Genomic DNA, 26,791 nt, shown 5'->3' with positions numbered 1-26,791 from the left:
ACACCCACAGCAAAATATAGTAAGTTTATATGGAATTACAATATGACCATCATGTTAATTATTATTGACTTAATTAATTGGGAATTGTTATTGATAACTGTCATAAGTGAAAAGTATTGTTAATTCTTACTGTCATTAGTATACAGCTATTAATAGCTAGAAATATGGTTATATAAATGTCTTTGTAACTTGGAATTACAGTTTTACTATTTTAAGTAATCAAAACCCTGCTTTTAAGATTTATTTTAGCTCATTTCACAGTTGAATAATGAAGGTATGTTCAAGTTAATACAACATTGATCTCTGCAAAAAAATAATATACTGGCATTAAAAAATATGTTGTGTTTATAAAAGAAATAATACTAATAAAATAGTTTTTCCGTGATCTTTTCTGGATTTCTAGATGTCTATAGTCATATTATCTGTGAATGGATCTAACTGGATTTTAATTACTTTCTGTTGTCTAATTACACAGGCTAATAGTTCCAACCCAGTGTAAATAATATTGGAGATAGTGAACATCCTTGATTTACTCCTGACTTTAACAGATATTTTTCTCCTTTTTGAAGGCACTTACAATTCATGATACAGAAAAATGCCAAGCATGGGATCTAGGAACAAACTTCTTTCTCTGTGAAGATGATGTTGTTAATATAAGAAACAGGTGAAGATAGATATTTTGTTGTGTTATCATAGGATTTTTTTTTTTAATGTTGCAGTTACTTAGAACATTTTCTGAATCTAGAATACCAATTCAGTTTTAGCTATTTAACTCATCACCATAAATTCACTCTACCATAGACAAATAAGTACTGACATGTAAATATTTATGTTTCTCAAAATTTTAATATTGTCACATTGCTACTTAGGAATGAATTTCTTTGAGATTGTTAAAGTAGGTCTTTATTATTGCTCTGTTCTTAAGAAAATGAAGGAGCATTGGCCTATAAGGGTATGTATATTTTGAGATTGTGTGACTTACTCTGGAATATGACAGTGTGCTACATCTTAAGATTGTATAGTAAAAATAAGTCTAGCTTCTTTTCTTCCTCTCTAGTTTAAAATTCCCATTGAAATTTTGTAACATTTAGGTTTCTCTAATGTCTTCAAAGTGTCCAGATTTGAAGAATTGAATGTGTTTCTTGAACAAAAGAGTAGTAAAAGTCTTTTTTCTTTTTTGTATGTATGTGTTTTGTTTTTTTAGGGCTGAAGCTGTACTTCAACATATTGCAGAATTAAATCCATATGTTCATGTTACATCATCTTCTATTCCTTTAAATGAAACCACAGATCTCTCCTTCTTAGATAAATACCAGGTTAGTACTCCATTTTATATTAGATGTTATTGACAGATTCCAAGGTTAAAAGTTGGCTTAAAGCTCAACATTCAGAAAACGAAGATCATGGCATCCGGTCCCCTCACTTCATGGCAAATAGATGGAGAACCAGTGGAAACAGTGTCAGACTTTATTTTTTGGGGCTCCAAAATCACTACAGATGGTGATTGCAGCCATGAAATTAAAAGACACTTACTCCTTGGAAGGAAAGTTATGACCAACCTAGACAGCATATTAAAAAGCAGAGACATTACTTTGCCAACAAAGGTCTGTCTAGTCAAGGCTATGATTTTTCCAGTAATCATGTTTGGATGTGAGAGTTGGACTGTGAAGAAAGCTGAGCACCAAAGAATTGCTGCTTTTGAACTGTGGTGTTGGAGAAGACTCTTGAGAGTCCCTTGGACTGCAAGGAGATCCAACCAGTCCATTCTGAAGGAAATCAGTCCTGAGTGTTCATTGGAAGGACTGATGTTGAAGCTGAAACTCCAATACTTTAGCCACCTGCTGCAAAAAGCTGACTCATTTGAAAAGACCCTGATGCTGGGAAAGATTGAAGTCAGGAGGAGAAGGGGACAACAGAGGATGAGATGGTTGGATGGCATCACCTACTCAATGGACATGAGTTTGCGTAAACTCCGGGAGTTGGTGATGGACAGGGAGGCCTGGCATGCTGCAGTCCATGGAGTCGCAAAGAGTCAGACGTGACTGAGCGACTGAACTGAACTGAAGGCAAATCATTAAGTATTAATAAAGTACTGATTTAATATAGTCTATTAAGTAGATCAAAAAATTCAGGTTAAAAGACTTAGAATAATACCTTTAAAGTGCTTTGTTTTAGGGCAAGGACCTAAGAATTACAAAGCAATTATATCAGTCAGCTATTTTCACAGTAACGTGCATGAGAAACTGCAAATTCAGTGGTTTATAGCAACATGCATTTCTTTCTCATGCTTCTGGATGTCAGTTGGAATTCAGCTGTTCTAGCTATACTTGAACTCCACAGTCTGAGTCCTGGTCTATGAACCTCTCTTCTGGGACCAGGAGGCTACCTGAGACATGGTCTCATACCAGTAGCAGAAATACAAAGGAGCAAGTGCCACGTTCCAAGCACATTTCAAACCTCTCTTTGTGTTACTTCCATTAATATTTTGTTGACCAGAGCAGGTCACATCGTCAAGTCCAAAGTAAAGGAGCTGGAAAGCACACTCTACTCTTCCTAAAGCCATGCTGCTGCTGCTAAGTTGCTTCAGTCGTGTCCGACTCTGTGCAACCCCATAGACGGCAGCCCACTAGGCTCCTCTGTCCCTGGGATTCTCCAGACAAGAATACTGGAGTGGGTTGCCATTTCCTTCTCCAGTGTATGAAAGTGAAAAGTGAAAGTGAAGTTGCTCAGTCGTGCTCGACTGTTAGCGACCCCATGGACTGCAGCCCACCAGGCTCCTCCATCCATGGGATTTTCCAGGCAAAAGTCCTAAGGCCATAGGCAAAGAGTAATATATAGCCCAGGTACACAGAAGTAAATAATGTGGATCAACAGTTCAGTCTTCGTTAGGTAACAAATAAAAACAAAAATTCCCAACGCCTGGGATGTTCTGAAAGTGCGTTTTTTCCTGTGATATTATGATACCCATTGTCTAGGATAAAGCACTCCTGTGTTTCTTAAGATCTCAATACTTCTGACACTTGTGTGACTATATGTTTATGCCTTTTCCCCGTACACCAGGCAATTTTCCAACTCTGGACACCTAACTTGGTGTCCTTCAATTCTGTCTTGACACTCTGCCTGGAGAAGATAGTGTCAGATCCCACAGGTTAAGGACTCAGTGCTATAAGAACCCACATCCTCGAGCCCTTTTCTGATGCCAGTTGCAAATTCAGGTTGTTACATGTGCTTCTCAGAGCTGGCTATGAATCAGATGTTTTCACAACCCCCTCCTTAGGTTCAGTTAGTTTAGTAGAGCGGCACACAAACTCAGAAAAACAGTTTACTTACTAGATTATGAGTTTATTGTATTATAAAAGACTATGACTCAGGAACAGCCAGATAGAAGAGATGCCTAGGTCAGGGGATGGGGGGATGGGTGCCATGGGTGCCATGTTTCCATGGCCTCTCCAGTACGCCACCTTCCCAGTACCTCCACATGTTGAAGCCCCTGGTTCAAGGATTTTTATGGAGGCTTTATTATATAAGCAAAAATGACTTATATATAATGTATACTTATATAAAAATGTATAATAGTATACATTGGCCATTGGTGATTAAGTCAGTTTCCAGCGCAGGAGGTCTGGGAGATAGGGCTGAAGGTTCTGAACCTTACAGCCTAAGGTTGGTTCCCCTAACAACCAGCCCCCATCCTTAGGGGCTTTCCAAAAGTAACTCATTAACATAAACTCAGGTGTGTCTGAAAGGACTTGTTATGAAAAACAAGACATTTACTTCACCTTTTTCACTGTGAAGATATGTCCCAAAGAACAAAACTAAATATTATAATGAAAGATGCCCCTGAGCTCTTACATAGGAAATCACGAGAGTAGTAACAACTATGTGCTAGGAACCTTGAATGAAGACAAAATATGTATTTCTTATGATAATGACAGTATCACACCCACTTAAAGATTATTGTAATTGTCCATTCTTGACTGGATAACTTGAAATCCATCCTGCTAGAGATATTTAATAGACTGTCTACAGTAGAATTACTTAATAGACTTCTTTTTCAGTGATTGCATGAGGTCAAAATGGTATAAGGGAAATGCTCAGAGACCAAAATTGCATAGATAATTAAAAGGAAACCAGTTAACTGTGGCTGTGTTCACTTTCTGGACAGAGTTTGCTTGTCTCAGTTACCACATTTCTTGGGAATTGGGAATGGTCACACAGAAACTAGATAAAAATTTGTCTGTATGAGATACAATATATAATTGAGGCCTACCACCTCTTTGTAACTCTCTGGAACCTCAGAAAGCTACACCCTTAATGAAAAGGTGTATTAGAACAATCTTTGACCATCAGAATAGAAAATTTGTCTATTTTCTCTTGTTGGTGTTGTTTAGTCACTCGGTCGTGTCCAGCTCTTTAAAACCTCATGGACTGCAGCACACCAGATTCCTCTTATCTTCTACTATGTCCCAGGGTTTGCTCAAATTCATGTTCACTGAGTCAGTGATTGTATCTAACCATCTCATCCTCTTCTGCCCCCTTCTTCTTTAGCTTTCAGTCTTTCCCAGCATCAATGTCTTTCCCATTGAATTGGCTCTTTGCATCAGGTGGCCAAAGTATTGGAGCTACAGCTTCAGCATCAGTCCTTCCAATGAATATTCAAGTTTGATTTCCTTTAGGATTGACTGGTTTGATGATCTTGCCGTCCAAGGGACTCTCAAGACTCCTCTCTAGCGCCACAGTTTGAAAGCAACAGTTCTTTGGCACTCAGCCTTCTTTATGGTCCAGCTCTCATATCCATACATGACTACTGGAAAAACCATAGCTTTGATTATAAGGATCTTTGTGATGTCTCTGCTTTTTAATATGCTGTCTAGGCTTGTCATAGTATTCCTTCCAAGGAGTAAGTGTCTTAATTTCATGGCTGCAGTCACCAACTGCAGTGATTTTGGAGCCTAGGAAGAGAAAATCTGTCTCTGCTTCTACTTTTTCCCCTTCTGTTTGCCATGAAATGATGGGGCCAGATGCCATGATCTTAGTTTTTTGAATGTTTAATTTCATGCCAGCTTTTTCACTCTGCTCTTTCCTACTTGTCAAGAAGCTTTTTAGTTACTCTACACTTTTTGCCATTAGGGCAGTATCATCTGCATATATGAGGTTGTTGATATTTCTCCTGGCAATCTTGATTCCAGCTTGTGATTCATCCAGCCCGACATTTCACTTGATGTACTCTACATATGGGTTTCCCAAGTGGTGGTGCTGCTCTTGCTGCTAAGTCACTTCAGTCATGTCCAACTCTGTGTGACCCCAGAGATGGCAACCCACCAGGCTCCCCCTGGGATTCTCCAGGCAAGAACACCGGAGTGGGTTGTCATTTCCTTTTCCAGTGCATGAAAGTGAAAGTGAAGTCTCTCAGTTGTGTCCCACTCCTAGTGACCCCATGGACTGCAGCCTACCAGCCTCCTCCGTCCATGGGATTTTCCAGGCAAGAGTACTGGAGTGGGTTGCCATTGCCTTCTCCTCCAAGTGGTGCAGTGGTAAAGAATTCTCCTAGCAATGCAGAGGACACCAGAGATGCAGATTTGATCCCTGGGTCAGGAATATTCCCTTGGAGTAGGAAATGACAACCCACTCTAGTATTTTTGCCTGGAAAATTCCATGGACAGAAGATCCTAACAGGCTACAGTCCATAACGTCTTAAAGAGTCAGACACAACTCAGCACATTAGCACAGCACATACTCTGCATAGAAGTTAAATAAATAAGGTGACAGTATACAGCCTTATCATACACCTTTCACAGTTTGGAACCAGTCAGTTGTTCCATGTCCAATTTAAACTGTTGCATCTTGACCCACATACAGATTTCTCAGAAGACAGGGAAGGTGGTTTGAAGCTCCCATCTCTAAGAATTTCCACGGTTTGTTGTGATTCACACAGAGCTCTCTGGAACTCTGGATTAAAAAAAAAAAAAAAAAGATCTTCTCTGGGACTTCTTAACCATAGGCATGCCCTCACATAAGTTTGATATGAATTTAAATTTTCCAAGCTGAGAACTTAACGTTAAAACGTAGTACTGAGCTGGTGATACACTGGAATGCCAGAAAGAAACAAAACTCAAAGATGTAGCAGCATATATCCTCAACCAAGCCACAGTTTATTCTAATGTGTAAAGCCCCTATGAGGCTGTGTTCATAATACAAAATAATAAGACAGGAAAAAGTTCAGCATGATCAAGAGTCAGTGGATATAGCAAACAATAGAGCTAAACCTCCAAGAATTTCAGATAATAGAATTATTGGATGGGGACTATAAAATGTTCAAACTAAATCTTATAAGAAGAGATTAAATATACAATATGAAAATAAGATACTAGTGAAAGCAGTTAGGCAGATATAACAAATAGAACTTTTTGAAATGGAAAAAATAGTCCTAAAAGTTAAAACTTAATGAGTAGATTAAACAGTGCATGTAAGAATTAATGGACTGAAGGATAGAGCTGAGGATATTTTTGAGACTACAGCATACAGAAAGAATATATGAAAGAGAAATGTAAAAAAATGATAGCTTGAGTAAAAAGCTCTAATTCATGGGGTTGGACTTCTAGAGAAAGGCTTATTCAAATAAACGGTGCTTGGGAATTTTCCAGCATTGGTGAAACACAGACCAGGCTCAGTAAGTACTGTTAGACTCAGTATGTACTGAGTCTAATAAGATTTGATTTTACCGAATTTGAAAGCTAATAAGTTAGCTTGTTACAGTTTCATGGATGCTAGCAGAAAACATGAGATTCCTGGGTCAGAGACTAAGGACTTAATTACTCCTGAGCTGGTAAGTGTGAGCATGACATTTGCCTTGTTTCCTCCTGCCTTCCTCCACATCTCCCCCGTGCTGTGCAGAGGGCTCAGTGGATGCCTGCACATGTGGTGGGTTCCTTTAGAAGAAAGGAACATTGAGCTTGGGGAACCTGCCTTTTTATAGCAAGCAATGAATAAGCTTGTTCTTTGTCCCAGGGGAGACATTATCTCATTTCTCAAGTTTGCACCAGGCGAATGCAATCCTGAGAAACAACCCACGTAAAGAATGGTCAGAGCCTTGCATTCATGGCAATACCAAGTGGGAGAGCTATGGAGAATTACCTCTCTGTAGGAAGCACATCGTGTTCTAAGCTAGATAAAACTAAATCCACACCCAGATAGATATTGGTAGTGAAAGGGAGTTATTCATTTCCTGGAAGCAGCATCAAGGAAAGCTCCAGACTGAGATTTGACCTGCTTTTGACATTTTTGATTGATAATTGACCGTAATAAAATATTTTGGCCTTTCATGAGTTTTTCAGATATGATAAAATCTGATTATAAAACTTAATTTGCTTATCTCACTGGGTGATGATAAAAAAGTAAGCATTGAAAATGATAATTTGCTATCTTAAATAACAGAACTTGGTTGTTTGACTAGTAACACTGTCGTAAAACAAAGATGTGATGTATATCTGTCGAATCTTGAAGCAACAGTTAGAACTGGACATGGAACAACAGACTGGTTCCAAATAGGAAAAGGAGTATGTCAAGTCTGTGTATTGTCACCCTGCTTATTTAACTTATATGCAGAGTACATCATGAGAAACACTGGATTGGAAGAAGCACAAGCTAGAATCAAGATTGCCGGGAGAAATATCAATAACCTCAGATATGCAGATGACTCCACCCTTATGGCAGAAAGTGAAGAGGAACTCAAAAGCCTCTTGATGAAAGTGAAAGAGGAGAGTGAAGAAGTTGGCTTAAAGCTCAACATTCAGAAAACGAAGATCATGGCATCCGGTCCCATCACTTCGTGGGAAATAGATGGGGAAACAGTGGAAACAGTGTCAGACTTTTTTGGGGGGGGGCTCCAAAATCACTGTAGATGGTGACTGCAGCCATGAAATTAAAAGACGCTTACTCCTTGGAAGGAAAGTTATGACCAACCTAGATAGCATATTCAAAAGTAGAGACAATACTTTGCCAACAAAAGTCCGTCTAGTCAAGGCTATGGTTTTTCCATTGGTCATGTATGGATGTGAGAGTTGGACTGTGAAGAAGGCTGAGCGCCGGAGAATTGATGCTTTTGAAGTGTGTTGGAGAAGACTCTTGAGAGTCCCTTGGACTGCAAGGAGATCCAACCAGTCCATTCTGAAGGAGATCAGCCCTGGGATTTCTTTGGAGGGAATGATGCTGAAGCTGAAACTCCAGTACTTTGGCCAGCTCATGCGAAGAGTTGACTCATTGGAAAAGACTCTGATGCTGGGAGGGATTGGGGGCAGGAGGAGAAGGGGACGACATAGAATGAGATGGCTGGATGGCGTCACTGACTCGACGTGAGTCTGAGTGAAGTCTTGGAGTTGGTGATGGACAGGGAGGCCTGGTGTGCTGCAATTCATGGGGTCGCAAAGAGTCAGACACAACTGAGTGACTGAACTGAACTTAAGCCAACTAATGTGTCTTTTTAAAAATGTAATTGTTATCCTTTTAAACTAGCATTTAATTTACACTCTGATGAGTAGCTTAGCAGCTCCATGGCAGTAACAGATAAAGTAAAATCTCCAATCATTTTGGATGCATATATACCATAGAGAATGTTAAGGTTTGCTTCTAATTGTGAAGTCTGTACTGGCAATTGAATTCAGTGTGGGCAGGTTTTTCCCTGTATGTACTATGCCATTTTATGTAAGGGACTTGAATGTCCACAGGTTTTGGTTCTGGAACCAATCCCACTGTAGATACCTAGAGATGTCAGTGTATGTTACTTTCACTTTTGCTGTTCTATATCTGTGAAGGTGTTAACCTTAAAATGGAATACAGTAGGTTAGTATTTTTTCCAAAGAAAACAATGTATTTTTAGCAGAGTGCAAACTGGGATGCTTCTGAGTTAGAAGTTGTGCACTACCAAAATAATTGTTTATTTTTTAACCTTTAATTTCTTGTATCCTTCTTAACAGTGTGTAGTATTGACGGAGATGAAACTTTCAGTGCAGAAGAAGATCAATGACTTCTGCCGCTCTCAGTGCCCTCCAATTAAGGTGATAATATCACTTAATAATGACACATAGTTTACCAAAGAAAATGCACTTTCACTATTAGAATTTGTAGCTTTTCAGTGAATTGCACAAGAAACTTCTTACATGAGTAATATTTTTAATTTTGATTTTCAAAGTGTGATCCAAGGACACTGAGGGTCCCTGAGATCCTTTCTTAGGGTCTGCAAAGTCAAACTATTTTTAAAATATTATTGAAATGTTATTTGCCTTTTTCACTTTGATTCTCTTATGGGGTGCAGTAGAGTTTCCAGAGTCTACTTGATGGTGATATCATTGCTCTAACAGCTGAAGGAATGTGTGTTTATGTTGGCTTTTCTTTCTAACGCAGTGATTATCAGTAGATTTAACCCACATAAACAAAAGCTCATTTGATTGTCAATAATTTTTAAGAACATGAAGGGATCATGAGACCAAAAAGAAAGAACTGTTGAATTGTAAAAGTAGAATAGAGGTGGCCAGACCTGTTAGGGGCTAATGCAGTAAGTAGTCCAAGTGAGAGATGCTGGTGCCTTTTTCAAAAGAGATGAAAATAGAGATTGTGAAAAGTTGTTGAATTTGAAGTATCCTTTGTAAAAAAGACTAATGGATTGAGTATGGATAAATGAGAGTTGTGAAGGAAAGAATGATCAAGAATGACTCTGAAATTTTTGTCCAAAATAATTAGATAAGTAGTGATGATACTCAGAAGACTGGAAAGAGGTCTAGATGGGACAAATCATAATTCATCCCCTGCAGTTGAATACATACTACTAACTGCACTTCTTTATTGGAGTCCTTTATTCCTTTGGAAAAAGGAAAATGCTATTTGTTCCTTTGAGATAGGCACTGAACTATCATCATTCTGTATCAGATAGATGTGCTGAAAATTTTTGGACTGTGGTATTTACATAGCATATATATACCTTATAGAACATTTGTGCCATAGTTCATAAATTATTAAGATGAATAAGATATATAGTAGTCAATAAACTTCGAACAGGGCAGAGAAGTTTTATAAAGTAATTATGCTGCTGCTAAGTCACTTCAGTCGTGTCTGAATCTGTGCGACTCCATAGATGGCAGCCCACCAGGCTCCCTTGTCCCTGGGCAACCCCATGAACTCTAGCCCACCAGGCTCCTCTGTCCATGGGATTTTCCAGGCAAGAGTACTGGAGTAGGGTGCCATTGCCTTCTCCAATTATACTAGTTTATAAGCTAAAATTTTTGTTTGTGTGATGGATACATTTATCCATACTTTAAAGTTTTGCAAAGAAAGAAATTGTTTTTCAATTTGCAAACTTAAAAGTTTCTAACTTTCTTCTGTTTCATGACTCATAAAGAATGCTGTAAATAGCTATTTCAATAGTAAAGGCAGTGCATGATCAAGTAGAAGGTAATCTGTTAACCGTTTTATGACTTTATTTGATAGGGAGTATAAGTCATTTTAATGAGCTACATTCTTATGCCTAAATATGAATAGGCTAGTTTTTCTTGGAAAAATATCAGTTTATACAGTATCATGTGTGTTACAGATTAAGAATTTTTCTTTATTATCAGTATCTAAAAATAAGCACAAGAACAATTTCTTTATATTTTCTTAGAACAGAGTATGTGTCTGTGTGTGTGTATGGAATAAAAATCACTTTCAAGAACACATTTATGACTGTGTTTAAGAATTTGGTTTTTACCTTTCCTGACTTCGATGTGCTCTGTTCCTCAGTCCCTTTTCTGATGACTCACTCTTAGCTTTTAGCTCTCTTTTGTTTTCCTCTAACTCTACCGCTTTTGGTGAATGGACACTCCATTCTGCTTTTCTAAAATGAAAAACAAGAATTCACTGCTAGACTATTAAACCAAGGTATCTCTTTCTTATATTCTGTGCTTGATTTTTAGGATAAGGCAGGAGTTTTTGTTATTTAAAAATAACAGAATGATGTAATTCTGTAAAATTACAGAATGATGTAAATCCAATGATGTGCTGATGTTGCGTCTAGTTTTGTGACACTAATATCCAATCCTAAATACCTAAACTCTTGATTCTGAAACCACTTTACAAATAATTTATCATATTTGTGATCACTTTATATCTCAAAGAATATGCTTAATTATAAATAAAATGGTCACCAGAGGGTCCAAAGATAGTTGAGTTTTTTTCTTTATATAAATGTATTAAGCTTGAACTTGTTTTTTCATTTCACAGTTCATCAGTGCAGATGTACATGGAATTTGGTCACGGTTGTTTTGTGATTTTGGTGATGAATTTGAAGTTTTAGATACAACAGGAGAAGAACCGAAAGAAATTTTCATTTCAGATATAACGCAAGTATGATTATATATGTGTATTATTGTTTATGATTGATTTTTAAGTTGATGTTTTTAAAAGGTAATATTAGCAAAATATTGTAATACACAGTCTTTTTTATTAGATTAAAATTGAAGTTGGAATATTAAGAAAGTATTCTGGTTTCCATCTAACATTTAATAATTGATAGATCAGCATTTGCTGATATCATTAATTTTAATTTTGTTTTATGTCATGTTCCTATGGGACATTAATTGTGAATCAGTGTTTACTGAACAATTTATTGTGTCAGATCATAGATGTATTAGGTGTGCCATAAGTCACTTGGCCCAACACTCTTGACTCCAGGAAGATGGACACTTAAGTCATCACAGACAAAAGCTTTTCTAATTTGAAATATTTCTAAAAATTTGGAGGAGGATGAAACCTTAAGAGTTAATTAACCGTCAAATCAAAAGGTCTGAATTTTCTAACTGTGTTCTCTTAATGTCATGCAAGCTTAATTTTTTATTACCTAAAACAATTGGAGAAACTATTATGATCCACTTTTACTACTGTTTCCTTTTAGCCTAAATCACTAACTTTATTTGCACTCTTTATAATCAGTTTCCATCAAAGCTCAAAAGAAGCCAAGTACAAAGGAGTGAAAATATACTTTCAGTAGTATTTGTGCTTCTGTCTTTTTGCTTTGTTTTTAAACCCAGTGTTAATGTTGGCATTCTCACCACTTTTTAAGGCAAATTCATTAAAAAGTCATTTTTTGTATCTGTTTGCTTACAGAATAGTTTGTTGTTCAGCCTTTTACCTTCTCTAGTTATTGTTAGTTTGTCCCTGAGAATATTATAGAGTTAGAATAAGCTCCAAGGAATCTTGTATTGCACTGGTATTTTCTTTTATTAAACACTGCAGTAAATATGGAAACTAGCCATAAAAAAATCAGAAAAATATCCTATAGTCTTCATTTAACTTATCTGCAAGTCATTTCTCCTTAAGGTCCTTATGAATTCTATTATTCTTGAGATAGTATTAATAGTAAACCCACATTACATTAATTTTTTCTACATGTTTGTGGTCTTAATTGTATTTCTCAAATCATTAAACAGCAAGAGAATTTTTAGAATCTACACAATTATGAGGTAATAATAATTTTATTAGGTTTTATATAAATTAAATCATTATCACCTTATTTAAGCAATGGTTGGCTTATATGCAGTTAGGAAATTTCTATTTGTCTGCTGTATCTCATGCACCCTCTTAGATGAGATAAGCTAATTTCTTCTATTTTTACCTGATATGCAGGACTATATACTATTTCTTTGATTTAAAGTGTTGCAGCTTTATACTGTTAATATCACTTTCCTAGCATTAAATTTCCATCCTTCATTCTTAGATTTCTTTGATTTTCAAACTTAGACTCATCTTTTATGTACACAGTCTTTCATGTTGTTGTTATTGTTGTTCAGTCAGTAAGTCATGTCTGACTCTTCATGACCCCATGGACCGCAGCACACCAGGCCTCCCTGTCCTTCAGTATTACCCAGAGTTTGCCCAGGTTCACGTCCACTGCATCAGTGATACTGTCCAACTATCTCATCTTCTGCTGCTCTCTTCTCCTCTTGCCCTCAATCTTTCCTAGCCTCAGGGTCTTTTCCAGTGAGTTGGCTTTTGGTATCAAGTGGCCAAAGTACTGGAGCTTCAGCTTCAGCATCAGTCCTTCTGATGAGTATTCAGGGTTGATTTCCTTTATGACTGACTGGTTTGATCTCATCAGTGTCCAAGGAACTCTCAAGAGTCTTCTGTAACACCACAATTTGAAAACATTAATTCTTTGGTGCTCAGCCTTCTCTGTGATTCAGCTCTCACATCCGCACATGTGAGACCATAGTTGTGACTGTACAGCCCCTTGTTGGCAAAGTGATGTCTTTGATTTTGAATATGCTGTCTAGGTTTGTCATTGCTTTCCTTCTAAGAAACCATTGTCTTCTAATTTCATGGCTGCAGTCACCATTCACAGTGATTTTGGAGCCCAAGAAGAGAAAATCTGTCACTGCTTCTACTTTTCCTCCTTCTATTTGCCATGAAGTGATGAGTCTTTCATAAATGACTTTAAAACTTGAATTCAGTCACTTTGAGTATTTTTTATAAATCACAGGAATCCTTGAATTTGTGAAATATTTGAACTGCTTGTGATATATATTTCTGCTGAACCAAGAAGTTATAAACATTCATAAAAAATGATACGGCTGTCACTGTTTTGTGACAGTTCTTTAAATATTTGTGTTTATGATGGAAGGAGAGGAATGGCTTGCAATTTTGGTTGTTTTGAGAATTTTATGACAACATGGTCCTTTTTATGTGAGATTTGGAATTTGTATAAAAAAGGACTATGTGAACTTGTTTTTGCTCTTTATTTCTAGGCTAATCCTGGCATTGTCACTTGCCTTGAAAATCATCCTCACAAACTTGAAACAGGACAGTTCCTAACATTTCGAGAAATTAATGGAATGACAGGCTTAAATGGATCCACACAACAAATAACTGGTAAGTTTATGTTTATTAATTTGTTTATACTTATTCATTATTGAGTGCATTTATAGTTCAGAACTCTACTTTTTGAGAACACACCATCAACTCAAAAGGGGTGATCCAGTTCTTCACCTTAAGACATTCAATCCAACTTGTTGTTTAGTTGCTCAGTTGTGTGCAACTCTTTGCAACCCCATGAACTGCAGCACACTAGGCTTCCCTGTCCTTCATCATCTCCTTGAGCTTGCTCAAACTTATGTCCATTGAGTTGGTGATGCCATCCAACCATCTCGTCCTCTGTCGACACTTCTCCTGCCTTCAATCTTTCCCAGTGTCAGGGTCTTTTCTAATGAGTCAATGCTTCACATCAGGTAGCCATGTATTGGAGCTTCAGCTTCAGCATCAGTTCTTCCAATGAATATTCAAGGTTGATTTCCTTTTGGATTGACTGGTTTGATCTCCTTGCAGTCCAAGGGACTCTCAAGAGTCTTGTCCGACACGACAGTTCAGAAGCCTCAATTCTTTGGCGTTCAGCTTTCTTTATAGTCCAACTCTCACATGCATACATGACTACTGGAAAAAACCTAGCTTTGACTATATGGACCACTGTCAGCAAAGTAATCTTTCTGCTTTTTAACGTGCTCTCTAGGTCTGTCATAACTTTTCTTCCAAGGAACAAGCGTCTTTTAATATCATGGCTTCAGTCACCACCTGCAGTGATTTTGGAGCCCAAGAAAACAAAGTCTGTCACTGTTCCCATTGTTTTCCCATCTATTTGCCATGAAGTAATGGGACTGGATGCCATGATGTTAGTTTTTTGGATGTTGAGTTTTTTTTCTTAATTATTTAATTGGAGGATAATTAGTTTACAATATTGTGATGATTTTGCCATCAGCCACAGGTAGATATCTACAGGTGCACATGTTTACCCTCATCCCAAACCCCCCACCCCATCCCTCTGGGTTGTCCCAGAGCACCAGCTTTGAATTCCCTGCTTCATGCATCAAACTTGCATTGGACGTCTATTTTACGTATGGTAATATACATGTTTCAGTGCTTTTCTCTCAAATCTTCCCACCCTCGCCTTCTCCCACAGAGTCCAAAAGTCTGTTCTTTATATCTGTGTCTCGTTTGCTGTCTTGCATATAGGGTCGTTATTACTGTCTTTATAAATTCCATGTATATGTGTTAACATACAGTATTCATGTTTCTCTTCCTGACTTACTTCACTCTGTATAATAGGCTCCAGTTTCATCCACCTCATTAGAACTGACTCAGATGCATTCCTTCTTATAGCTATGTAATATTTCATTGTGTATATGTACCACAACTTCATTATCCATTCGTCTGCCGGTGGACATTTAGGGAATATTTAGTGTTATGCCAGCTTTTTCTCCCTCCTCTTTCACCTTCATCAAGAGGCTCTTTAATTCCTCTTTCCTCTCTGCCATAAGGGTGGTATCATCTGCGTATCTGAGGTTATTGATATTTCTCCCAACAATCTTGATTCCAGCTTGTGCTTCCTCCAATCCAGCATTTCACACAATGTAGTCTGCATATAACTTAAATAAGCAGGGTGACGACATACAGCCTTGATGTACTCCTTTCCCAATTTGTAACCAGTCCATTGTTCCATGTCTGGTTCTAACTATTGGTTCTTGACTTGCATACAGATTTCTCAGGAGGCAGGTAAGGTGGTCTGGTATTCCCATTTTTTAAGAATTTTCCACAGTTTATTGTTATCCACACAATGTAAGGAGATACTAACATTAGGCAGTGGTGTTATAGAGAAAAGGCATTCTGAGAACTCTAACCTTAGCAAGGATCCCTGCCAGTTTTGGTGTAGCAGCAGTAGAGTTGGGGTATCTTGATTATAACTGGTTGTGTTCGCTTAGGAAGATGGTGATAAGAGTATTCTGTACAGAAGCAAGCAATAAGAAACAAGACAGAATTCAAGGAACTTACAGATATAGCAGCTCTACAGTGGGAGTTGAGATAGCAAGAGACATACTGTTATCTCATGGTAGATAAGTGAAGATTCTGACACCTTATTTATTCACACATTAGGGAGTGCAAAAAAGGGAGCAGATTTTGGAGAGAAGATGAGTACAGTCTAGGCTGTTTAGGGGAAGTGACAGTGAAGTATTCAAGTGAAGATACTTTTTTGTTCAGTGACTTGGAAAAAAGGGATGAATGAATGTTAACTGCAGGCAGATTTGTGGACTTATTGGCAGGAAACTGAAGGAGTCTGTTTTGTTAGTAGACTAAGGTGAAATCATGACCCAAAGGAGAGATAAGGTGTCAAGGGCAGAGATCTGAAGAGAATAAACAGTTTTAAAAATCCAAAAGTTACCAGGTTTCATTTAAGGCCATTTGAAATTGAAGAGAATAAATTTATGGCATCATTAGTTTCATAGTTTATGATTTTCCTCCAGCCATGTGTAAAAGAGCTAAAGACATTGCTTTACATTGTGTAACTCACAGACAGCATGTTTACACCTGTTCAGCTGAGAGTGACTCAGTTTTATCTTTAGGGCATCTGAACATGTAATTATGTGATTAGTGTATAGACTGGTGGTAAACTGATTACCTTTTTTTCTTTTAATGACTACAAAAATGGATCCTTAGGGGAGAAAAAAGTCAGTCCCTGTTATGAGCTCTTCATAGCAAAACAATTTTGAATCTATTTTTAAGAAGCTTTGGTAATAAATCTATTGTATTTCGTTTCTCAGACTGTATCTAAATATGTAAAATATAGGTTCAGATTATTGATGTTAAAAATTTTGTGTCTATTTTTGCATAAATTGACTCAGTTATTTAAGAATATCCTTTTTTGTTTTGGGGTCCATTCAGTGGTGGACTGTGGTGCTGGATCCAAATCTTGGGGCTATATTTATGAAAGGAGAAATCACTGGATAACAAGAAATGAAAATAAAGAAAACCCACATTTTGCATGAAAAATTCTTTGAGCAGAGAAAGAATATTTAAGTAGAGGAGCAATTGATAAGGCTTTTTGTCCCCTGATATTTATTAATTGATACTTTACTGCTTTAAAGTAATTTTCCTGTTACTTGAAAAGCATTTTTAAATGACTAAAATAGTATATGTTTATTCTTGATATAAATTGCTAACATCCAGTGGATCATTGAAAAAGCAAGAGAGTTCCAGAAAAACATCCTATTTCTGCTTTATTGACTATGCCAAAGCCTTTGACTGTGTGGGTCACAATAAACTGTGGAAAATTCTTCTTGAGATGGGAATACCAGACCACCTGACCTGCCTCTTGAGAAACCGACATGCAACAACAGACTGGTTCCAAATAAGAAAAGGAGTATGTCAAGGTTGTATATTGTCACCCTGCTTATTTAACTTCTATGCAGAGTACATCATGAGAACCGCTGGGCTGAAGGAAGCACAAGCTGGAATCAAGATCGCTGGGAGAAATACCAATAACCTCAGATATGCAGATGACACCACCCTTATGGCAGAAAGTGAAAAAGAACTAAAGAGCCTCTTGATGAAAGTGAAAGAAGAGAGTGAAAAAGTTGACTTAAAGCTCAACATTCAGAAAACTAAGATCCTGGCATCCGGTCCCATCACTTCATAGCAAATAGATGGGGAAACAGTGTCAGACTTTATTTTGGGGGGCTCCAAAATCACTGCAGATGGTGATTGCAGCCATGAAATTAAAAGACACTTACTCCTTGGAAGGAAAGTTATGACCAACCTAGATGGCATATTGAAAAGCAGAGACATTACTTTGCCAACAAAGGTCTGTCTAGTCAAGGCTATGGTTTTTCCAGTGGTCATGTATGGATGTGAGAGTTGGACTGTGAAGAAAGCTGAGCGCCGAAGAATAGATGCTTTTAAACTGTAGTGTTGGAGAAGGCTCTTGAGAGTCCCTTGGACTGCAAGGAGATGCAACCAGTCCATCCTAAAGGAGATCAGTCCTGGGTGTTCATTGGAAGGACTGATGCTAAAGTTGAAAGTCCAATACTTTGGCCACCTGATGTGAAGAGCTGACTCATTTGAAAAGACCCTGATGGCTGGGAAAGATTGAGAGCAGGAGGAGAAGCGGACGACAGAGGATGAAATGGTTGGATGGCATCACCGACTCAATGGACATGGGTTTGGGTGGACTCCGGTAGTTGGTTATGGACAGGGAGGCCTGGCGTGCTACGGTTCACGGGGTCACAAAGAATCGGACACACCTGAGCGACTGAATTGAACTCATTCTTTATATATGTGTGTGTGTATATATATGTGTATGTGTGTGTGTATATATATATGTTTAAATAGAGTTAAAAATGAGTACTGTTTCAGATCTCTCCCCTCTACTCCAGAATTAACGGCAACTAAGTTCAATGTTTACTCTGCTGGTCTTTTCTGTCTAGTTAATATATAAGGCTTTTTTATTTAATTGAATTTTTGGAATAAGCAAATCATTCAAAAGAAAAAGAAGGCAGATGTTTACAATGAAAAACTTTACTGCCCACCTTTGGCTCCCTCTCATTCTTATCTGTTCATTCTTCTTAGTTTATTAGATGCCCTTCCAGGCTTTCCTTAGGCATTTTTACATACAAGGTAGCATCTTATGAATAGAAACCCTTTGCGTGTCCATTAAACTAAAGATCTCGATGGTCTTTTCATATCATTAGTGTGGAATAGTCTCCTCCTCTCCCCTTTATGGCTCATAGTATTTCATGGTCTCTTGAATATGGTATAGTATAATTTTGATTTGCATTTTATGTATTATGAATGAGGTTAAGTATCTTTTCTTAAGCTTTAGAGCTGTTTCATTTTCCTTTAATGTGAGTCACCTATCCTTTACCCATTTTCTTAATGAGTATTATTGATCATTTTCCCCCAAACTCCTAATATATGGGGCATATTTGCTAAGGGTTGTTTTTTTTTTTTTTAATATGAGTCACAAACGCTTTTTTGTAATGTGGAATTTGACTTTGTGATGGCTTTTACTGTGTGTATATGATGTGAAAGTTTTCTATTTTTTCTTAGATGTTTTTGAGTCATAATTAGAAATGCCTTCCTTACTGCAAAGTTTTAAAGAAATTTTTATCCCTTACTCTTATCTAATAATCTTTTTGACATTTAAAACTTATGTCCATTTGGAGTACTTCCCCACGTGACTTTTTTCCCCAAAAATTTATTGAGTCATCTTTTCTTTACTGGTTTGTGGTACCACCTTAATTTTGTCTTTTGCGGGTCTGTTACTGAATAATAAATCTTTCTGCCTTTCTATTCATGAGCCAGTATCACAGTTGTATTATTATCAACTATGTATATAACACATACCAGAATATTAATTATTGAGGCTTCATAAAGTATTTTAATACCTAATAATAAGCACCTCTCATTTCCTTTTTTCCTTCCAAGTTTTCTTGGGTGTTTTCATGTTTAAGTCCTTACATTCATATTGGAAAGATAATCTGTCTAGCTCCCCAACTTCCACCTACCCACACACCCCCTGAAATAGAAAAGATTTATACTGAAATCTTCTTAATTTTTTAAATTAGGAAAAATTAACATCTTTTTGATCATAAACTTTCAAATTAAATACTCATATCAGTAGATAATGGTTTTCTTTTTTCCCTTCTTGTAGTGGTATCACCATTTTCTTTTAGCATTGGTGATACTACAGAACTGGAACCTTATTTACATGGAGGCATAGCTATTCAAGTTAAGACTTCTAAAACATTCTGCTTTGTAAGTATTTTTTTTTCTTAAATATATTTCTTTATGGAAGAATGGCAAGAGAGAAAAAAAAACAATAAAATTACTCGTTGAAGGGATTTTGTTTTTTAATCTGTACCCACTTTGAGGAAAATGAAATCAATGGAAATAAACCGACATTAACAAAAAAAATTCAGGGAGTTGATCATACTTCTTATAATTACTTCCTAAGACAGAAGATGTAACTAATATGTATTTGAAAAGTTCAACAAGCATTGATTCAGTATATATTTTGTTTTATTATTCAGTTACATTTTTAAAGCAGAAGAAATATTTCTTTTATTTATCATATTTGTTATTCCAGGTTTTTAGATTTTAATTTTTTGGGGTTTCACGAAGGTGTATGTTAGATATGTTAAATAATTCCTATAAACTGAGATTGAAAGGAAATGTATGTATCTGTTTAAAGAGAATGTAGAGACTACTTTTATCAAGGAATTAAGGAGCCTCTTGCTGAGAGGCTAACTTCTTAAATCCTTAGGCCACTTCTCATTATAAGTAGTCTAATATATCTCTTTTTTCTTGAAAGTTCTCAAGGTTTTGACTTGACTAACTTCTTTTCCAGAACAATTATTAACTGAAGTCCTCTGCAAGGTTTTGTTCAGCCCAGAGTTAGAGCAAAACAACAGATTAAAATACTGCATCTTGTCAAATCTGCCCCAGCATTGCTTCCTCTTCCTATTGTCCCTAGTTTTTAATTATGCTTCAACTTATGCCTCAATAAATTTAAGATTGGGTTTGGTGGGGTTTTTTTCAGAGGGGGTGGTTTATTGTCTTGTTTGTTGAGTTTTTTGGCCTTCGTGTGTTCTTTGCTCCACACAAAAAATTTTAACTGGGTAATATTCAAGTCTTGTCAGATATAACAAGTCTTGAAACTTGGTATCAGAAAACATATGGTAGCTCTTTGATTAAGATAATAGATTTTTCCGAGTGCACACACACATGTTTAAGTTTTCCAAATTTATTATGTGGAGTAGGTTGTCCAGTTGCATTTAACATTAAAAATATAAAGTGAGGTAGTAAGAAAATGAGTAACCAGGGAATGATAGCTACTTTACATTTCAGTTAAAACGTATTAGCCCAACCTTACTTATATCAGACCTCTTAGAAGGAGCCGTTGCTTTTAGTGTTCTGTGTCATTTATCAAGTAGTCACTTGCTTGCTCTGAAGTAATAGTGGATTTTTTTCTATTGTTTGTTTTGTTTTTTTTCTATTAGGAATCATTAGAGATGCAACTAAAACATCCAAAGTACCTTATTGTGGATTTTAGCAAACCTGAGGTAAACAAACACTGTAGATTTGAGAGACGCAGCGCAGTGGGGGATGGGAATGATAAGCAATTATAAATTTAAAACAGACCAACTATATATATGTATATATATATATATATATAGTGCAACTATATAGAGAGAGCCACTATATATATATTTATAGTGTGTGTGTGTGTGTATATACACATACACTTTTCTGTCAGATCATTAGCTTCTTTAAAAATAAAGGTTTTATTCATGTATCAGGCTGACTCCTAGATTAAAAATAGGATTTTATATAATGGAAAATGTTTGAATAATAAGGAAAAGGTTTTCTTTTATGATATGCCAGGTTTGATAGTTAAGAGGTGGTTTCATTAATTTATGCAAAGGTAATCTTATTAAGAGATTTTCTGAATCATGTAGAGTTTTATATAATATTTCTTCCTTAAAAATCTTGGAAGCATTTATTTTGCTTTTTGAAATCACTGGATCAGTTTTATATTGGTGAATGTATTTGTGATAAGTAAAGAATTATAATAACAGTTTCCAAATTTATAAATAATTGATAAGGAAAGAAAAAGGAATTCTCATACCAACATTTTGTTTCCTTTGTTTAGCTGATACTACTTTGTTTCATTGGATAACCTAATGAAAACTAGTCAAACAGCCTGGGATTAAAACTTGGATCTGTTACTTAACTATAGATTGAAGTCAAGTCCTTTAACTTCTCAAGCCTCAGCTTCCTCATCTGTTAAATAAAGATAATAGTAATAAGCTAATTCGTCTATTAAATTAAATAATGTCTTAAAAGTGTTAGCACAGTGCCTGACACATATTATACACTCAATAAATACTGACCAATTTTTAATGTTCTCAATAGGCACCTTTAGAGATTCACTTAGCCATGCTTGCCTTGGACCAGTTTCAGGAGAACTATAGTCGCAAGCCAAATATTGGGTAATGTTCTTTCTTTGAAACAACCTTTTTTCTTATTGTAATACTACTAGATACACCAAATTGTGTAAACACTTCTGACCTAGCCAGTTTTTCTCCTAGAAGTGGAAAGATCAATTTATAAAAATGGAGTTATACTAAATAAAATTTTTCCTATTTTGAAGTCTTCAAAAGCTACAACTTAAAAAAATCTGAGAACTATTGAATTATAAATCCATTATATAATTTTTACCTTCTACATATTGTTGTAAAAAGTTTTTGCTTTGTACATTTAAAACTAAATTCTTACTTATAAACTGTTCTTAAATGAGCCTGATTTTGAAGGAATGTATTTATAAACCAGCTGTCTTTAAAGTCAGTAAATACTTCGTGTTACATGGTTGGCAAAAGTCCAGTTTTTTAACATATTTCTTAAATTTCAATTAGCTATTGAGAAAATTGACATTGAGGTGCTTTATTTTGAATTCTAGGTGCCAACAAGATTCAGAAGAACTGTTGAAACTAGCAACATCTATAAGTGAAACCTTGGAAGAGAAGGTGAATATTCAGTTTGGGTGTCAAAAATTGTATAACATAGAAATTTTCTATATATTAATGTTCTCTTAGCCTTCAAATTCCAGTTTTGCTATTTATTGACTCTTTGACAGTAGGCAAGTTACTTGACATTAAATTCAACTTGAGTTTTTCAAACCTTTGCCTCTTTTAATTAGATCGTTTTCTTATTGATTGAGTTCTTTATATATAGAAATCAGTTTTTTATCAGATACACATTTTATAGGTATTCTCTTCCAGTCGGTGGGTTGTCTTTTCATGTTATTACAATGTCTTTCAAGGAACAGAAGTTTTTAATATTGATAAAGTTTAATTCATCAGTTTTTTCTTTTTTACGGTTTGTGCCTTTGTTAAGCCAAAATCACAAAGCTTTTCTCCTTTATTTTCTTCTAGAAGATTGATTGTGTTGTGAGTTTGTGTTTATAGACCTTGCACAGTGTACATCATTATACATTTTGAACTCATTGTGTACAGTTTTGTAAATTTATGAATTCATCTTTTTCTACCTTGTCAGGCATAGAACTAAGTTAATTTTTTGTATCAGAATATCCAGTAATTCTAGACTGTTTATTGAAAAGACAGTTTTTTCTTCATTGTTTTTTTGGCTTCTTTGTCAGAAATTCATTGACCACATATGTGCACGGCTCTTTCTGAATTCAGTATTGTCTTCCATTGGTTGTTTCTGTCTTTCTACTAGTACCATCCTTTCTTGACTACTGTAGCTTTTAAATAAGACTTGAAATCACATGTGCTCTCTGGTGCATTTCTCAGAAAGAAAGTGAAAGTGTTAGTCACTCTGTCATGTCCAACTCTTTGCAACCCCATGGAATGTAGCCTGTCTGATTTCTCTGTCCGTGGATTCTCCAGGCAAGAATAATGGAGTGGGTAGCCATTCCCTTCTCCAGGGGATCTTCCCAACTCAGGGATTGAACCCAGGTCTCCTGCATCTGCAGATCTGAACCACCAGGGAAGCATTTCTCAGAAGGAGTTTAGAATTAACAGTATTCCCCTCTAAATACACAAATAATGTTATTTCATGTAGAATTTCAAGAGATTAATTGATCCCTACTTGAATCTTAAATTAAGATTACAGTTACTGATATTGAAAGAATAAGAAGAGAAAGAGAAGCCAGAGCTCATGAAGAGATCTTTGTGATAAATAAGAAATTGTGCTAAAATAATAGCTCTAAAATCCAGATCTCCATTTTTTCCTTAAAAATACTAATAAATTATATTTTGAAAAACATCATCTTTAAGTATGATAATGAGAACTTTGTGATGAGTGGCCCTTAGATTAGTACGTAAAAGTGCCATTACTCTTTTGATTTTTTTTCTAAACTGCCTTTTCTTCTAAGATTTTTTTTTTTTTTTAGAGTTCTGTTTATTTATTTATTTTTGACTGTGCTGGGTCTTCTTTGCTGCGTGGGTTTTTCTCTAGTTACACCACATGGGGGCTACTCTGTAGTTGCAGTATGCAGGCTTCTCATCTTGGTAGCTTCCCTTGTTGCAGAATGCGGACTATCGAGGGTACACAGGCTTTAGCAGCTGCAACACGTGGGCTCAGTAGTTGCAGCTCCCAGGCTCTAGAGTACAGGCTCAACAGTTGTGATACACCAGCTTAGTTGCTTCTGTAAACTGCCTTTTCTAACAATACATTGCCTCCTTTTGTTACTGTTTTACTTTTTATGTACCACTTAACGTAAAATGATAGCTCCTTATCCCTTCTTATCCTTGGACCATTTTATTTTTATTTATCTGGTTCAAGGTTTTACCATGTTTTTCATTAAAATGTGTCTTTAAAAATTCTGGCTAATTAACATCACAGAACTGTTCTCTAACAAGAACTATAAATGGTTGATAATCTAGTTAATTCTAAGTTGTTCCCTAGTGTAACGTGGAGAGTCAAAAAACAAAAATGCATGGGTACTGGTCAAGAAAAATACTGTTTAAGTTAACTGACATGCAGTTGGATCTTTTGTTATGAGATTGGGACTTTTTTTAGGATTTAAAAACTATTCTGGAAATTGAGTAGCTCTTTTAAAAGTTAAACTACAAATATTCTCACATCAAGTCATTGCAGTTTTGCATATACCATAAGAATACTATTAAAATTACTGTCTCTTGTGGCTTGTGTTTCAGCCTGAAGTAAATTATGACATCGTGCGTTGGCTTTCTTGGACTGCCCAAGGCTTTTTACCCCCACTTGCTGCAGCAGTAGGAGGCGTTGCCAGCCAAGAAGTACTGAAAGCTGTAACAGGGAAGTTTTCTCCTTTGTGCCAGTGGGTTAGTTCTCTATTTTAATATTTTTAATACTTAAGGCTGAATTCGTTACCCATATAAACACATTCTAAGTTACAACATAGTATTGATCAGTATAAAAGCAAAAATATATTTTCATGCATGAATTGGGTGTGATGTGCGACCACAATTTAATTCTATAATAGAAACTGACAAGATCATTTGTTGAAGATATTGGTATTTAACCCAGAGTTGCATTCTAGGATGTATTTCTCTCGTTTGTGAGAGTAAGGGGGTGAATTTTCTCTCCTTTTATTTGATTTCCACTACTGTTCGCTTAGCAGTCATGCACTTTCAGGACTCTTGAATTGTCCCATGGAGTTACATTGGCATCATGAATCTTCAGATTCCCTAGCATCTAAGTATAAACTTCTAAAGGTAGAAAGCATAGGAATGATAAAAGTTTGAGAACTGTATAGCGTAAAAGCATCACAGGATGAAAAACCCTTGGTTTCTGTTATCAGAAAGAATAATTGGCAAGAGTGTATCAAAGGACACTTTTCAGGCCCTTTATTTTTTGAAAAACTTTGAACATATTGTTTTTAAAAGTTTCAAATAGTTTTAATAATTAAAATTTGTAAATTTATAATTTAAATTTGACAAATGCTATTCAGTCAGTTCAGTTCAGTCTCTCAGTCGTGTCCGATTCTTTGTGACCGCATGAATCGCAGCACGCCAGGCCTCCCTGTCCATCACCAACTCCCGGAGTTCACTCAGACTCACGTCCATTGAGTCAGTGATGCCATCCAGCCGTTTCATCCTCTGTCGTCCCCTTCTCCTCCTGACTTCAATCTTTCCCAGCATCAGGGTCTTTTCCAGTGAGTTAACTCTTCACATGAGGTGGCCAAAGTACTGGAGTTTCAGCTTTAGCATCATCCCTTCCAAAGAAATCCCAGGGCTGATCTCCTTCAGAATGGACTGGTTGGATCTCCTTGCAGTCCAAGGGACTCTCAAGAGTCTTCTCCAACACCACAGTTCAAAAGCATCAATTCTTCGGCGCTCAGCCTTCTTCACAGTCCAACTCTCACAACCATACATGACCACAGGAAAAACCATAGCCTTGACTAGACGAACCTTTGTTGGCAAAGTAATGTTTCTGCTTTTCAATATGCTATCTAGCTTGGTCATAACTTTCCTTCCAAGGAGTAAGCGTCTTTTAATTTCATGGCTGCAGTCACCATCTGTAGTGATTTTGGAGCCCAGAAAAATAAAGTCTGCACTGTTTCCCCATCTATTTGCCATGAAGTGGTGGGACCGGATGCCATGATCTTCGTTTTCTGAATGTTGAGCTTTAAGCCAACTTTTTCACTCTCCACTTTCACTTTCATCAAGAGGCTTTTTAGTTCCTCTTCACTTTCTGCCATAAGGGTGGTGTCATCTTTTAGCAGCATAAGAAATGTAAATTGTGTTTTTAACATAGAGTCTATCTTTAAATAAATAATCATTTATTCGTGTTCATAATCACGTTCAAATTAAGCCATCAGTTCAGTTCAGTTCAATCGCTCAGTCATGTCCGACTCTTTGCAAACCCATGAATCACAGCATGCCAGGCCTTCCTGTCCATCACCAACTCCCGGAGTTTACTCAGACTCATGTCCGTCAAGTTGGTGATGCCATCCAGCCATCTCATCCTCTGTTGTCCCCTTCTCCTCCTGCCCCCAATCCCTCCAGAATCAGGGTCTTTTCCAGTGAGTCAACTCTTCGCATGAGGTGGCCAAAGCACTGGAGTTTGAGCTTCAGCATCAGTCCCTCCAATGAACACCCAGGACTGATCTCCTTTAGTATGGACTGGTTGGATCTCTTTGCAGTCCAAGGGACTCTCAAGAGTCTTCTCCAGCACCACAATTCAAAAGCATCAAGTCTTCAGCGCTCAGCTTTCTTCACATTCCAACTCTCACATCCATACATGACCACAGGAAAAACCATAGCCTTGACTAGACACACCTGTGTTGGTAATGTCTCTGCTTTTCAGTATGCTATATAGGTTGGTCATAACTTCCCTTCCAGGGAGTAAGCGTCTTTTAATCTCATGGCTGCAGTCACCATCTGCAGTGTTTTTGGAGCCCCCAAAAATAAAGTCTGACACTGTTTCCACTGTTTCCCCA

The 26,791-nt window shown here is 36.6% G+C and overlaps 1 protein-coding gene across 1 annotated transcript in view; it reads left to right on the top strand.

The window, feature by feature from the left end:
* UBA6 (ubiquitin-like modifier activating enzyme 6) overlaps positions 1 to 26,791 on the top strand; it is an 87,047-nt gene that overhangs the window by 26,844 nt on the left and 33,412 nt on the right. The window contains exons 5-14 of the mRNA XM_010848903.1: positions 570 to 664; positions 1,205 to 1,316; positions 8,973 to 9,053; positions 11,251 to 11,373; positions 13,770 to 13,893; positions 19,499 to 19,602; positions 20,847 to 20,909; positions 21,763 to 21,839; positions 22,307 to 22,373; positions 24,528 to 24,671. Of these exons, the coding sequence (XP_010847205.1) occupies positions 570 to 664; positions 1,205 to 1,316; positions 8,973 to 9,053; positions 11,251 to 11,373; positions 13,770 to 13,893; positions 19,499 to 19,602; positions 20,847 to 20,909; positions 21,763 to 21,839; positions 22,307 to 22,373; positions 24,528 to 24,671 (990 nt within the window). The remainder of the gene's footprint in view (positions 1 to 569; positions 665 to 1,204; positions 1,317 to 8,972; positions 9,054 to 11,250; positions 11,374 to 13,769; positions 13,894 to 19,498; positions 19,603 to 20,846; positions 20,910 to 21,762; positions 21,840 to 22,306; positions 22,374 to 24,527; positions 24,672 to 26,791) is intronic.

This window comes from Bison bison, unplaced genomic scaffold (assembly GCF_000754665.1).
Source record: "Bison bison bison isolate TAMUID 2011002044 unplaced genomic scaffold, Bison_UMD1.0 scf7180017864279, whole genome shotgun sequence".
Lineage (NCBI taxonomy): Eukaryota > Metazoa > Chordata > Mammalia > Artiodactyla > Bovidae > Bison > Bison bison.
The sequence above is the reverse complement of the archived record's forward strand: the minus strand, read 5'-3'. Positions and strand labels throughout refer to the sequence as shown.